General features: G+C 32.8%; 1 protein-coding gene and 1 long non-coding RNA gene across 2 annotated transcripts; both read left to right on the forward strand.

The window, feature by feature from the left end:
- Window positions 1-936: 936 nt before the first annotated feature.
- LOC114405880 lies at window positions 937-14,149 on the forward strand. Its single transcript, XR_003665304.1, has 3 exons — window positions 937-1,071; window positions 1,327-1,442; window positions 14,027-14,149. It is a non-coding gene; the product is annotated as an uncharacterized LOC114405880 (long non-coding RNA).
- LOC114405878 (exocyst complex component SEC6-like) lies at window positions 3,837-6,618 on the forward strand. Its single transcript, XM_028368397.1, has 7 exons — window positions 3,837-4,007; window positions 4,140-4,184; window positions 5,022-5,077; window positions 5,272-5,380; window positions 5,937-6,077; window positions 6,159-6,338; window positions 6,492-6,618. Exons 1-7 carry the CDS (start codon window positions 3,885-3,887, stop codon window positions 6,543-6,545), a joined length of 708 nt encoding a protein of 235 aa, XP_028224198.1. The 5' UTR covers window positions 3,837-3,884; the 3' UTR covers window positions 6,546-6,618.
- Window positions 14,150-14,719: the final 570 nt, after the last annotated feature.

Consider the following 14,719-nt stretch of genomic DNA (forward strand, 5'->3'; position numbering starts at 1 on the left):
CTAAGTCAGTGGGTACAAATTATAAAAAATAAAATCAGTGGGTTCAATTATATAAATATAAATGAAATAAAATATAAAAATATAAAATTTTATTTATAAATTTGATGAATTTTAAAAAATGAGGGAGTGCAAGTACACACCGTAGGCTGGCTGTAGATCCGTCACTGTGTGGAAGGAAAACTTGGTAGTCGATTCATCTGCTCGTTGGGTGCAACTCGCAACACATTTGCAAGGTCCATGTAGGGGTATGTATAAACTACTTCAGTCAAAAAACGTAACTTAATCGAATTGATTTCCAACTATTTTAAAATGGTATGATTTTATATTCAAATAGTCAAATTAATTTAGAAACAGGTTCAAAATTGAACTAATTTTAAAAAATTGGTTCTGAATTGAACTAATTTTTAACTCATTTTAAGTTGGTTCAAGAGTCAAATCAGTTTCAAACTAGTTTTTGAATTAAATTTTTCAAATAAAAAATAATATTAAAATGAAAACCAATTCGATTAATAGAACTGATTTTATAGAAACTATTTGATTAACATAGTTCGTTTTATAAGATAATACACTTATTTTTTCTTGAACTAGTTGGAAAAAAAATCAATTCGATTTAGGTTCGATTACAATCCGATTCAATTAGAACCGATTTTTTTTTTAAGTTAAAGGTTCTTACTGATTTGAGTGTGTCGAAGTAGGCTTTGAAGGAATTTTATTGAGATCAAACGAACTTGTGGTTTGTAACTCTTTTTCTTTCTCTGTTTTTTGTGTAGGTCTTAATTTGGATATATATCGTGAAAGGGTGAATAATTAATCAAGGGAGCAATAAATAACGGTGCACTTTGACGTATTACGGGGTAGAGTACTAGACTTAGTTATAAAATGGAGCAATATATAACATGGCATTCCTCAAGAAGTGTCAAGTGAGTAGGACGCCGATAGAAGAGCCTGGAGAATTTTCTTGTCGTTTCTTTTTGACAAAGATTGCAAGCAGCATAGTTCAATATTCTTATTTTCCATGGTTAGGCAAAAGAACGTCGGGGATGTGGATTCATGCATATCTGGCTCCAGCAGGTACACACGATAAAACTTTTCTAATTCAATTGTGTGGGAAGAAAAAGAACCTAACGTGTGTGTTACACTAATTATCCATCATTAGTTATATGCTAAGATCAAGAATCTTTCTTTCATAGATCAAGAATATTTGTAATTAAAATGCTCTTTCAAAATTTATCAATTAATTTAGAGAAAAAAACTGTACTGGTAGGAAATGGATCTCTGGGTTGAATTTCGATATGATTAATTTGGGTTCGTTTGTTATGCCTGCAGCATGAGAAATTTAAGGAATGAGGGACAGAAGAATTTCCTCACGGCTGAATGGTGTGAAAAGAAAAGTTCGTAATCGATTCATGGTCCTTGGGTGCAAATCGCAACACGGTTACAAGGTACGTATCACGGCCTTGATCATTGTGTTCATGGATTTTATGGTGATGAATTGCTAGGGTTCTGAGGGTGGCCAAGGTGAGTCCAAGAGGGTTAGTCTTGGCATGCAAGGCAGAGAAACTATTCTTGAGAGGGGTGTGCGTGAGGTGAAGCAAGAAACATTAACTGATTCTGAGGGTCCTAGCCGTTGAATCAATAACATAGATCAAGAATTAGAAGAAGATCACTTTTTCTAGTGGGATTCATTTTGATTAGACTATTGACCCCAATGAGAAATTGTAGAAAGAAAAATTAAAAGAAGAGAGACAAAATAATTGATGTGATAAATATATGATTTGACAAAAATTGAAGAGGGATAGAGAGAAAAATGGAATAAAAGTGAGATAGATGAGAAGACAGAGTTTTACCATGTTTCTGGAGGGACTTGGCAAGGATGACATGATGCTTGAAAACTAAGTCCAAAGAATTGTCCAGGGCTGTGTCTTTTTTTCTATTTTTAGTTGATCTTTTCTTATATTGTGTTGATCTGCTCCAGCAAATTTCTTTAGATATTAATACTCTGTCTCTCTCTCTCCCCTTCGCCTTTAGTAAGGATCTCTTCTCTCAATTGCTCCCTCAATAACCCTCACATGATATCCATATCGCGACCCAGAAACTGAAGATAACTAGAGCCACAGATCGAGAGAAAGAGGACACATACACCATCAAGAAACAACTTTGAAAAGCCTAGATGGACACCGTCAAAAGTCAAATCAGTAATAACATTTAACTTCTCAAGGAACCATCTTTCTTTTCTTCTCTGTATGGTTCTTGATGTTACTTAGGGTGTTTAATTACTGATATGATGTTGTCCTTGTAAGCCCAAAGAAACAATTGGTATACATTTTAATTAATAATTTTTATGGCGTTACTTTTTTTTTTTTTTCTCTTTTGCTCTATTGTTTACTATAGTTTCACTTGATTAATTTTTGTCTGAAGTGAGATGTAGTGTGTATAATCCCAGATGATACATGGAGGTGTTGACGCCAAAAGGGTGGTGGCAGCAGAGGAGGTGGAGATGGCGGTGTCGCGGCTTCATTACTATGGTTTAATCAATGTTCTTGTTTCTTGTAGGAAGGGTTTGAACTTTGAATTTTGCTTACACAGAGAGAAGGAGTGGTGCGGCAGATCAAGAATGAGGTAAATGACTTGACTCTAACTTTAATTATTAATTATCATATGAGTTAAAGATTATGAATTTCTTAACCAAGTCTAGGACTATCTTAGCTTTTTATACTGTATTCTCTATATTTGTTTCTTTTTATATATGACCATGGGGAGACTTAGAAGTGTCAAATGCTTACGAAGGGAGAAGAGCCTGTTGAATTGAGGAGATCACATAAATTTTTCTCAGGTATACACTACACACATTGTAAACTATAAGTTTTGCACTTATGCTTTGTTTATTGCATGCATGCCCAAAGAAACAATCGGTATACATTTTAATTAATAATAGATATAGATCCTAAAAATCAAATGTGGTTTTTTATGTCTGTGAAATTTAGATTGAATCTAACACAAAAATAGCATTGACCAGAGATTAAGAAAGTAAACTGCAACTAATAATTTTTGCAAGTTAAAGGGTGCTTAGTGATTAAACAGTGTCCATGTAAGCTTTTAAGGACTGTTTCTGGAGACCAAGCTTAACAGTGTAAGTGTCTCTCTTCTCTCTTTCTCTGTGTGTGTTAGAATGTGGATATTCTGTCAGGTATATCAGTTGGTAATGTTGTTCTAATGAATGATTATGGATATATAGCTTTGAGAGGCATCGACTTTAATTTGGATTTGTTGTGTTGTTAAACATAAAGTATATGCTTTAATTGTGGTATGATCTGCAACTCCCTTTTTTAAATACTTTTTTCTTGATACCTTTTTTATATTCAATCTTGACCGCTGCACAATCCACCATTGCACGATGGTGGCTGTTTGGCCTCTGCCGTGGGGCTCCATTTGCCGTTGACAGCAGTGATACTAACTTGCTAAGTCAATAGCACAGTCCATGTGTTACTCAATTGCAATGTCACATAAAATATTGTTAGAAAACTTATCCAGATTTATCATGACACAGTTTAGAACTTTCACATTCATTCCCGTGCAATAAAAAATTGTCTTATTTCTCTCTGTTATACCTGCTTGTTTGGTCATGACTCATGAGACTTATGCTTAGATTTTTATTGTGGATATTTCCCAACATTATCATCTCTTATTATGGTCAGCCAGGTATGGGCATAGAAATAGGGTGACAAACTTATGCATTAGTTTACAATACTTTTTTTACTAATGAACCATTCCATAATTTTTTTTTACCCCATACCAAGCTGATCTGTCAGGAGAATCCTCCCAACTCTCTCTCATTACTCAAAATTCTGTTGACGCTGGTAAATTTCAGAAAATCAACAAGTGCAATGGCTTCTTCAAAAAATTTAACGCAGCAAAAATTGAAGGTTCAGGGGAAAGGCTATAAAGATAAATGCTATGAGCAAATAAGGAAGACTGTAGAAGGACGGTTTAACAAGCTTCTAAATGAGGTTAATTGATTTTACTGTTCTACATATTCCCTCTCCTGCTACAAATTTACAAAATATGCAGAATCCCACGTACTGCCCTCATGAGAATATGCTATTTTTTGCAACTCACTGTTAATTTAATTTATGAATCAGCTTGTGTTTGAGGACCTGAAAGCAGCTTTAGAGGAAGCACGAGCAGTATGTTAGGCTGAAATTTTAGCTTCTGATCTTTTATTTTCTGTTTTCCCCACCAGGGCTAAATATCTGTTTTACTTTTGTTCTCCTTCTGCTACCCTACCTCAGTTGATTACTTCTTTCATATGATAATAGAAGAATCATCGTGCATGCTAGTATTTGTATGCGAGAGAAACTAGAGATTTTTTTTAATGCTAATGTAGAGTCTGGTATGGTAAATGACTTGATCACTGTTTAGCTAACAGTAGCTGGAACTTGTTACCATGAGTGGGACCAGGATCTTGTTCTCAAACAGTGTAAACATAAATAGTTGTTCTGTAACTTATGTAGTTGTTCTGTGCTGTTCTCTTTGTGTTGTACCTTGTGTGTATCAAACACACCCTTAATCTGAAATGAAGGGGGAAGGGCTTCCATATCCCATTTTAAATTTTAAATGCTGTTAACTTTATCTCCTCCATAACCCTTTTAAAAGCTGATAGTCATACAAGGCAATTCCAGAATCCTGTTTCACTTATTATATTCATATTTGTATAAGTTGATATATTATTGAGTGGATAAATATATGCTCATTTTAATCTCGTTTGTAATACATAAATTATTTCTCACCTCTCACCCTCTTCTCCCTCTCACTCTGTCAACTTTTTGAAGTGCTGAAGTCAATTATACCAACTGGTTAATGCAACGAAGTCATATTCCATAGTTCTTCTCATGATCACTTATTTACAGTATAATTGTTACTGTAATTTATTCAAAATATCATATCATTTGCAGCTTCCTGTACATGAGATCCACTTTTATTCCCTATTACTGATGGAACCTTGTTTCTTTTGTGGCATATAGATTGGGGAAGAGCTTGGAGATGTCTATGACTATGTAGCTCCCTGCTTTCCTCCAAGGTTTTCTCTATATTGAATATACTACCTTTTTAATCTTCACAGCCTTTGGACTGGCTTCTCTATGAAACACATCCTAAACCCATGCTTGAGCCTATCCGAGTCAAACTACACATTTCACTTAATCTAAACAAGTGTTTACTTTATTGGTAGAGGGCTTCTTTATGTACATGTTTTATTTGTTCTAATTCTGGCAGATACGAGATATTCCAGCTAATGGTAAATCTGTACACTGAGAGGTTTATTCAGATGCTAAGATTGCTTAGCGACAGGGCGAATGAATTAACAAACATTGAGATATTAAAGGTATTTTTCTGGAGTTATTATTTATGTATAACATGTTACATACTTAGAAGTTAGAATGTCATTTTCTTCCTAGACAAAGGTGAGCCAGCCTTAAATTTTCCTACTCTCTAGCATATGGGAAATTAAGTTACTTGCTTTCCTATTCATCTGTATTACAGACTACGTTGTGATGTGATACTAACATAGAATGGATCAGAAAAGTAACTTACATGCTAAGAATGGAATTTTATTGCAATTCTCTCTTGTTCCGGGATCTGAGTTTGGATCCTAGAGTCAGTTTTTTGGTGAGAATTACAGTTAAAGTCTCAATTCCTGGATTAGGAGCCCTGGCCGCACTCTCTAGTCTCTACTTTCATACAATTTGTTGTACCCCTGCACTCCTCACCCACTCCCTTTTATTCTGTTATCTTTCCACTTTTTCATCTACTTCAGCTAGAAGTCTTCATTTCTAAATTTAGTCATCATTGTTTTTCTTGTTCTCTATATTTTCTTTTTCTCCCTCTGAATGTTTTATGGGAAAATTATACATCTATGCTTATGTTTTCTTATGAAGCAGGTAACTGGATGGGTGGTTGAATACAAAGATAATCTGATTGGGCTTGGAGTCGATGAGTCTCTAGCCCAAGTGTGTTCTGAGAGTGGTGCAATGGATCCTCTTATGAATTCTTATGTTGAGAGAATGCAAGCTACGACTAGGGTAATCCTAAATATCTTGTGATGTTTCTTGGGTGACTTCTTTATCATACATAAGACTAAGCTTTATTCTTAATGTTTATAGAAATGGTACTTGAATATTTTGGAGGCTGATAGAACACAGCCCCCTAAGAAAACTGAAGATGGGAAGCTATATACCCCAGCTGCTGTTGATCTCTTCAGGATACTTGGTGAGCAAGTACAAATTGTTCGGGATAATAGCACTGATCTCATGTTATACAGAATTGCCTTGGCAATCATTCAGGTAATATCAGATAAGGCATAGATGTAGCGAAACTAATGCTTATTATAAATTTATCTTTTCAAAAATTAACTCTAGGAAAATAAAGGCAAACTGGACAGAACTTGGAAGTTGGAAGGTAAAATCAAAATATCTAAATACTTGATAACATTGCAGGTGTTCTGTCACTCTTCTTTTGGTGGCCAAGAAACACAATTGCTCTCTCAATAAACCCTCACATGATATCCATATCGCGACCCAGAAACTGATGATAACTAGACCCACAGATCGAGAGAAAGAGGACACATACACCATCAAGAAACAACATTGAAAAGCCTACATGGACACCATCAAAAGTCAAATCAGTAAGAACATTTAACTTCTCAAGGAACCATCTTTCTTTTCTTCTTTGTATGGTTTTTGATGTTAATTAGGGTGTTTAATTACTGATATGACGTCGTACATGTAAGCTTTTAAAGATGTACGTGTACATTAAGCCCAAAGAAACAATTGGTATACATTTTAATTAATAATTTTTATGGTGTTACTTTTTCTTTCTCTTTTGCTTTATTGTTTAACTTGATTAATTTTTGTCTGAAGTGAGATGTACGTGTGTATAATCCAAGATGATAGATGGAGGTGTTGACGCCAAAAGGGTGGTGGCAGCAGTGGAGGTGGAGATGGCGGTGTCGCGGCTTCATTACTATGGTTTAATCAATGTTCTTGTTTCTTGTAGGAAGGGTTTGAACTTTGAATATTGCTTACATAGAGAGAAGGAGTGGTGCGGCAGATCAAGAATCAGGTAAATGACTTGAATCTAACTTTTATTATTAATGATCATGAGTTAAAGATTATGAATTTCTTAACCAAGTTTAGCACTATCTTAGCTTTTTATACTGTATTCTCAAGCTATATTTTTTTTCTTTTTATATATGACCATGGGAAGACTTAGAAGTGTCAAATGCTTACGAAGGGAGAAGAGCCTGTTGAATTGAGGAGATCACGTAAACTTTTCTCAGGTATACACTACACACATTCTAATTTTTTAACTTCCCAAGGACATTTAGTAAGGGTGGAAAAATTTAAGTGTGTATAATCCCAGGTGAGAAAAAAATTACATTGTTCGTGTTACATACTCTAACAATGTGTATTTGTGTTCTCCAATCAACAATTAATCTTTCTATCAAAGATAATCAGGAATCTATGTAATTTAAATGCGTTTTACAGGAATATGCATCCTTCTTCCAAAAACTGAAAGTGAAGACAACTAAACGCAGAGAGAAAGAACCTTTGTCACCGTGAAACTCGTTTAGTCTCCAGAATCAGCCTTGAAATCCTACATCAACACTCTTAAATCAGTAAGAACCTTTGACACCATGAACCATCAATCACATAATTAATAATTTTCTTTCTTTAGCTTCTTCATTTTCTTTTATTCTTTCTTTATCACTACTTTCTTTTCCTCTTGATATGCACAAATGATATACGTAATTTGTCTACCATTGTTATAACTTTGCCTTTTAGAACTATTTTCTTGTCCTTGCATGTGTATATATGGTTATGCAACAAAGTAATTGATATACTTATTAAATATGTTAGATTTTACACAAAAGATTCTTAACAAATATCCGATGGATATGAAGGATATGGATGTCTCCATTGAATTTGTATATGAATTATTCACTAGGGTTTTGAGGGAGCGTGGTGCTACCATCTGAGAAGCTATTTGGATAGTTTTGAAGAGAAAGTTAGTTACGATAAGATGTCCACTTGTTGTTACATTCATTTATTGTTTTACATTGCTTAGAGAATACATAAGGCACTTGTTGTATGAAACGATTATTGTTCTAGGTCTAGGTTTCACCAGTTTCTTACCTATAAAATTGTGAAGAGTTCAATCCTATTTATAAATCAATAGTAATCCAATTTTGTGCTTCCATTAATGAAAACACATTCAGTTCAGTATTTAAAATATCAAGCTGTTTACGGTTATCCAATTGAGATTCAAGCACTTTTCTATGTGGCTTTAAGGTGTGTTTGAATGGAACACCTTAAATCCATGAAGAAAAGTGTTTGAATCTCAATTAGATAACCATAGACAACTTGATATGACATGAAAATATGAAAATGAGAAGTATTGAAACAGTATGTGTTTTTGGAAACACAAAATTGTATTTTTCTTGATTTATAAATTGGATTGATTTTTCACAATAATAATCTAAGAAATTGGAGTAAGCTAGAAATAAAACAATAATTTTTTCCTATGGCTAATGTCTTATTATATTATCTAAGTAAATATAAAACAATAAATGAATGCAACAAGATGTTGGCATCTAATAAAAATTAACTTTCTCATCAAAACTATCCAAATGATAATTTTTGCTAACCATGAAAATATAACGGAGGATTAATGTCTCATGGCTTCTCAGAGTATGCAAGGCAGTGATTCAAAATTAAAAAAGATGGAACGCCAAATATTTACAAAAGATGTTTATTTTGAAGTCATAAGAACATTAGGTGTGTGCTTAGTTCGGCTATGTTGGACAAGTTGTTTCCATTAGTTTTTAATTTTTTTATTAACTAAAAAAACTTGTTAGTTGTTCAGTAAACAAGTATTTTTACGTAACTTTTATCGTTGTCCAAGTAAGCTTTTAAAGCTGTACGTGTACATTAAGCCCAAAAAAACAATCGTTATACATTTTAATTAATAATAGATATAGATCCTAAAAATCAAATGTGATTTTTTATGTCTGTGGAATTTAGATTGAATCTAACACAAAAGTAGCATTGACCAAAGATTAAGAAAGTAAACTGCTACTAATAATTTTTCCAAGTTAAAGGGTTACCTAGTTCCTTAGACATCCTAATTATAGGAATCGGCATTAGATCATTGGTGCTTCTTGTAGTTGAGGGTGCTTAGTGATTAAACAGTGTCCATGTAAGCTTTTAAGGACTGTTTCTGGAGACCGAGCTTAGCAGTGTAAGTGTCTCTTTTCTCTCTTTCTCTGTGTGTGTTAGAATGTGGATATTATGTCAGGTATATCAGTTGGTAATGTTGTTCTAATGAATGATTATGGATATATATAAGCGGTTTGAGAGGCATTGACTTTAATTTGGCTCACTCAATTTGCACGTATTTTTTTATCCTTGAAAATAATTAATTTACATCTAACTTATGTTTTATTACTGATTTGTTAGTTGTTGTCCAGAGTATCTTTAGTGGCCAGAGACTATCCTATAACTGATTTCTTTTCATAATTTTTTCGTTGTTTTTATTCTTGCCTATGCAATAAGAATTGTTATTAAAAAATGTACCTAAGAGTATCATTACACTAATTGATGAAATTAACTGGAGATGATTAATTCAATATCCTTCTCTGTCTTAAGATGATTATTTTAAAGTCATAAGAACGCTAGGCGTGTGTTTAATTGGTCTGATTATACTTGACATGTCATTTCAGATGATTTTTTTAATTTTTTTTATTATCTGAATAAGTTTAGTTAACGGTTCAATAAACAAGTTTTTTTGTTAAATAACTTCTAATTTAATATTCTCTTTTTTTTTTTGTTACCTAAAGTTCAATACTCTTATTTTCCTTGGTTAGGCAAATGAACGCCGTGTACATGGATTCATGCATATCTAGGTCCAGCAGGGACACATTTGATAAAACTTTTCTAATTAAATTGTGTGAAAAAAAAATGTGTGTTACACTAATTAGGGATCATTACATATTTGCTAACATCAAGAATCTTTCTTTCATAGATCAAGAATCTTTTGTAAGTAAAATATGTTCCAAGATTATATGAATGCTTCTTTCTTTAAAAATTTATCAATTTATCAATTAACTTAGAAAAAATTGTACTAGTAGCAAATGGATCTCTAGTTTGAATTTCAATATGATTAATTTGGGTTTGTTTGCGATGCATGAAGTATGAGAAATTTAAGGAATGAGGGGCACAGGAATATCCTCACGGCTGCATGGTGCGGAACAATGGAAGGAAAACTTGGTAGTCGATTCATATGCTCGTTGGGTGCAACTCCCAACACAGTTACAAGGTCCGTGTAGGGGTATGTATAAACTACTTCGGTAAAAAACCCGAACCGTAACTTAACCGAAAGGATTTCAAATTGTTTTAACATTTTTGAATTTATATTGAAATAGTCAAATTGATTTAGAAACCGGTTCGAAATCGAACTGATTTTAAAATAATGGTTTTGAACCGAACTAATTTTTAATCCATTTTAAGCTAGTTCAAGAGCCGAATCAGTTTCGACCTAGTTTTTGAATTATTTTTTGTAAATAAAAAATATTTAAATGAAAACCAATTCAATTAACCCAACTGGTTTTGTAGAAAATTTAATTAACAGAATTGGTTTTATAAGATAATACAATTATTTTTTCTTCAACTAGTTCGAAAAAAATTAATTTGATTTAGGTTCGATTACAATCCAATTCACTCGGAACTGATTTTTTTTTTCTGAGTTAAAGGTTCTTACTGATTTAAGTGTTTCCATGTAGGCTTTGAAGGAATTTTATTGAGATCAAACGAGCTTGTGGTTTGTGACTCTGTTTTTTGGGTAGGTCTTAATTTGGATATATATCGTGAAAGGGTGAATAATTAATCAAGGGAGCAATATATAACGGTGCACTTTGACGTATTACGGGGTAGAGTACTAGACTTAGTTATAAAATGGAGCAATATATAACATGGCATTCCTCAAGAAGTGTCAAGTGAGTAGGACGCGGATGGAAGAGCCTGGAGAATTTTCTTCTCGTTTTTTTTTTTTTGACAAAGATTGCAAGCAGCATAGTTCAATATTCTTATTTTCCATGGTTAGGCAAAAGAACTTCGGGGATGTGGATTCATGCATATCTGGCTCCAGCAGGTACACATGATCAAACTTTTCTAATTCAATTGTGTGGGAAGGAAAAGAACCTAACGTGTGTGTTACACTAATTATCCATCATTAGTTATATGCTAAGATCAAGAATCCTAGCTAAAGCTAAAGCTAAATTTGTTTCTTTTTATATATGACCATGGAGAGACTTAGAAGTGTCAAATGCGTACGTAGGGGGGGAGAACCTATTGAATTGAGGTGATCACGTAAACATTTCTCAGGTATACACTACACACATTGTAATTTTTTAACTTCTCAAGGACATTTAGTAAGGTTGGAAAAATTTGAGTATGTATAATCCCAGGTGAGGAAAAATTTACATTATGCGTGTTACATACTCTAACTATGTGTATTTGTGTTCTACAATCAAGAATTAATCTTTCTATCAAAGATAATCAGGAATCTATGTAATTTAAATGCGTTTTACGAGAATATACATCCTTCTTCCAAAAACTGAAAGTGAAGACAACTAAACGTAGAGAGAAAGAACCTTTATCACCATGAAGCTCGTTTGGTCTTCAGAATCAGTCTTGAAATCCTATACCGACACTCTTAAAACAGTAACAACCTTTAACACCATGAACCATCAATCACATAATTAATAATTTTCTTTCTTTAGCTTCTTCATTTTGTTTTATTCTTTCTTTATCATTACTTTCTTTTCCTCTTGATATGCACAAATGATATACGTAATTTGTCTGCCATTGTTATAACTTTAGCCTTTTAGCTCTATTTTCTTGTCCTTGTATGTGTATATATGGTTATGCAACAAAGTAATTGATATACTTATTAAATATGTTAGATTTTACAAAAAAGATTCTTACCAAATATCCAACGGATATGAAGGATATGGATGTCTCCATTGAATTTGTATATGAATTATTCACTAGGGTTTTGAGGGAGCGTGGTGCTACCATCTGAAAAGCTATTTGGATAGTTTTGAAGAGAAAGTTAGTTACGATCAGATGTCCACTTGTTGTTGCATTCATTTATTGTTATACATTGCTTAGAGAATATGTAAGGCACTCGTTGTATGAAAAGATTATTGTTCTAGGTCTAGGTTTCACCAGTTTCTTACCTATAAAATTGTGAAGAGTTCAATCCAATTTATAAATCAACACTAATCCAATTTTGTGCTTCCATTAATGAAAACACATTCAGTTTAGTATTTAAAATATCAAGCTGTTTACGGTTATCCAATTGAGATTCAAACACTTTTCTATGTGGCTTTAAGGTGTGTTTGAATGGAACACCTTAAATCCATGAAGAAAAGTGTTTGAATCTCAATTAGATAACCATAGACAACTTGATATGACATGAAAATATGAAAATAAGAAGTATTGAAACGGTATGTGTTTTTGGAAACACAAAATTGGATTTTTCTTGATTTATAAATTGGATTGATTTGTCACAATAATAATCTAAGAAATTGGAGAAAGCTAGAAATAAAACAATAATTTTTTTCTATTGCTAATGTCTTATTATATTATCTAAGCAAATATAAAACAATAACTGAATGCAACAAAATGTTGGCATCTAATAAAAATTAACTTTCTCATCAAAACTATCCAAATGATAATTTGTGCTAACCATGAAAATATAACCGAGGATTAATGTCTCATGGCTTCTCAGAGTATGCAAGGCAGTGATTCAAAATTAAAAAAGGTGGAACGCCAAATATTTACAAAAGATGTTTATTTTGAAGTCATAAGAACATTAGGTGTGTGCTTAGTTCGGCTATGTTGGACAAGTTGTTTCAATTAGTTTTTAATTTTTTTATTAGCTAAAAAAACTTGTTAGTTGCTCAGTAAACAATCGGTATACATTTTAATTAATAATAGATATAATCCTAAAAATCAAATGTGGTTTTTTATGTCTGTGAAATTTAGATTGAATCTAACACAAAAATAGCATTGACCAGAGATTAAGAAAGTAAACTGCTACTAATAATTTTTCCAAGTTAAAGGGTTACCTAGTTCCTTAGACATCCTAATTATAGGAATTGGCATTAGATCATTGGTGCCTCTTGAACATGTAAGCTTTTAAGGACTGTTTCTGGAGACCAAGCTTAATAGTGTAAGTGTCTCTTTTCTCTCTTTCTCTGTGTGTTAGAATGTGGATATTATGTCAGGTATATCAGTTGGTAATGTTGTTCTAATGAATGATTATGGATATATATATAAGCGCTTTGAGAGGCATTGACTTAAATTTGGCTCACTCAATTTGGACGTATTTTTTTATCCTTGAAAATAATTAATTTACATCTAACTTATGTTTTATTACTGATTTTTTACTTGTTGTCCAGAGTATCTTCAGTGGCCAGAGACTATCCTATAACTGATTTCTTTTCATAATTTTTTCGTTGTTTTTATTCTTGCCTATGTTATAAGAATTGTTATTAAAAAATGTACCTAAGAGTATTATTACACTAATTGATGAAATTAACTGGAGATGATTAATTCAATACATAACCGCTGTTATTTAGAATTCGTCTTATCCTTCTCTGTCTTCACTTCTTATTTAATTTTATTCCATATAGTACATATGCATATTGTGCAGACATCACAGCCTATTAAAAATATATTTGTGTAAAACAAAAATTTAAGAAGCCATGGTTGAAGCATCTCTCTGTTCTCTGATAACTGAAAGTTTTGTGCTTGTTTGCCTTCAATTGGTTTTGCTTTTCAGTTTGGTATACTAACAGTAACACATATGGCATGTCTTATGGGAGAAAACTCATTTTTCACATAACCATATGCCTTGGTGTTTGGAACACTTTGTTTTTGGTTACAAAAGTTTTGCTTTTTAATAGGCTTGCTTGAAAAAAATTCCAGCTGAGAATGTGTTCTCCATCTTGGTTTCACTGAACAAGAGGTGGCAGCTGAGGCCACAACATTCTGGTACGTATCAATCTTAAAGTACATCCCTTGATTCTCTTCACATGTTTTCTTCATTTCTTTCTTCAATCTTGGTATTAATTTCATTCCCATCTTTGCATTCTACTGCTAATGAGGCACCTGAACATGACACACAACATGTGAGCAGCATCAGAAAGTGCTCAACTTTTGTACAATCATCTGTTAATGTGATTGCTATTAATTATTTATATGGCTATGTTAGAAAAATAATTGGATTATGAAAAATATATGTTAATAACAATCTTATCATGGATAAAGATATCTAAATAAAATCTAAATATCTAATACTTGATAACATTGCAGGTGATCTGTTAGGTGCAAGCTGAATTACTGACTTCGAGGGTCAGCTCCTCCAGAAATTCAAGGGGGAAAGGAAGAATTAACAAGGTGAGGAAAAGGAAATTCTTATTTCTGCCATCTGCTTGTTATTTACATAGTATTATATAGATATTCCCATAACAGAATTTGCACAAATGCTATCCTAGGAATGTTCTAGTAACAGAATTCCTATTGCTATTTTGCCCATGAGGGAATAAGGTGCCGCAAGGTTGATTTGGTGGAGATCCTCTAATTTCCCTTTTCTGGAA

Source organism: Glycine soja, chromosome 3 (assembly GCF_004193775.1).
Source record: "Glycine soja cultivar W05 chromosome 3, ASM419377v2, whole genome shotgun sequence".
NCBI classification, from domain to species: domain Eukaryota; kingdom Viridiplantae; phylum Streptophyta; class Magnoliopsida; order Fabales; family Fabaceae; genus Glycine; species Glycine soja.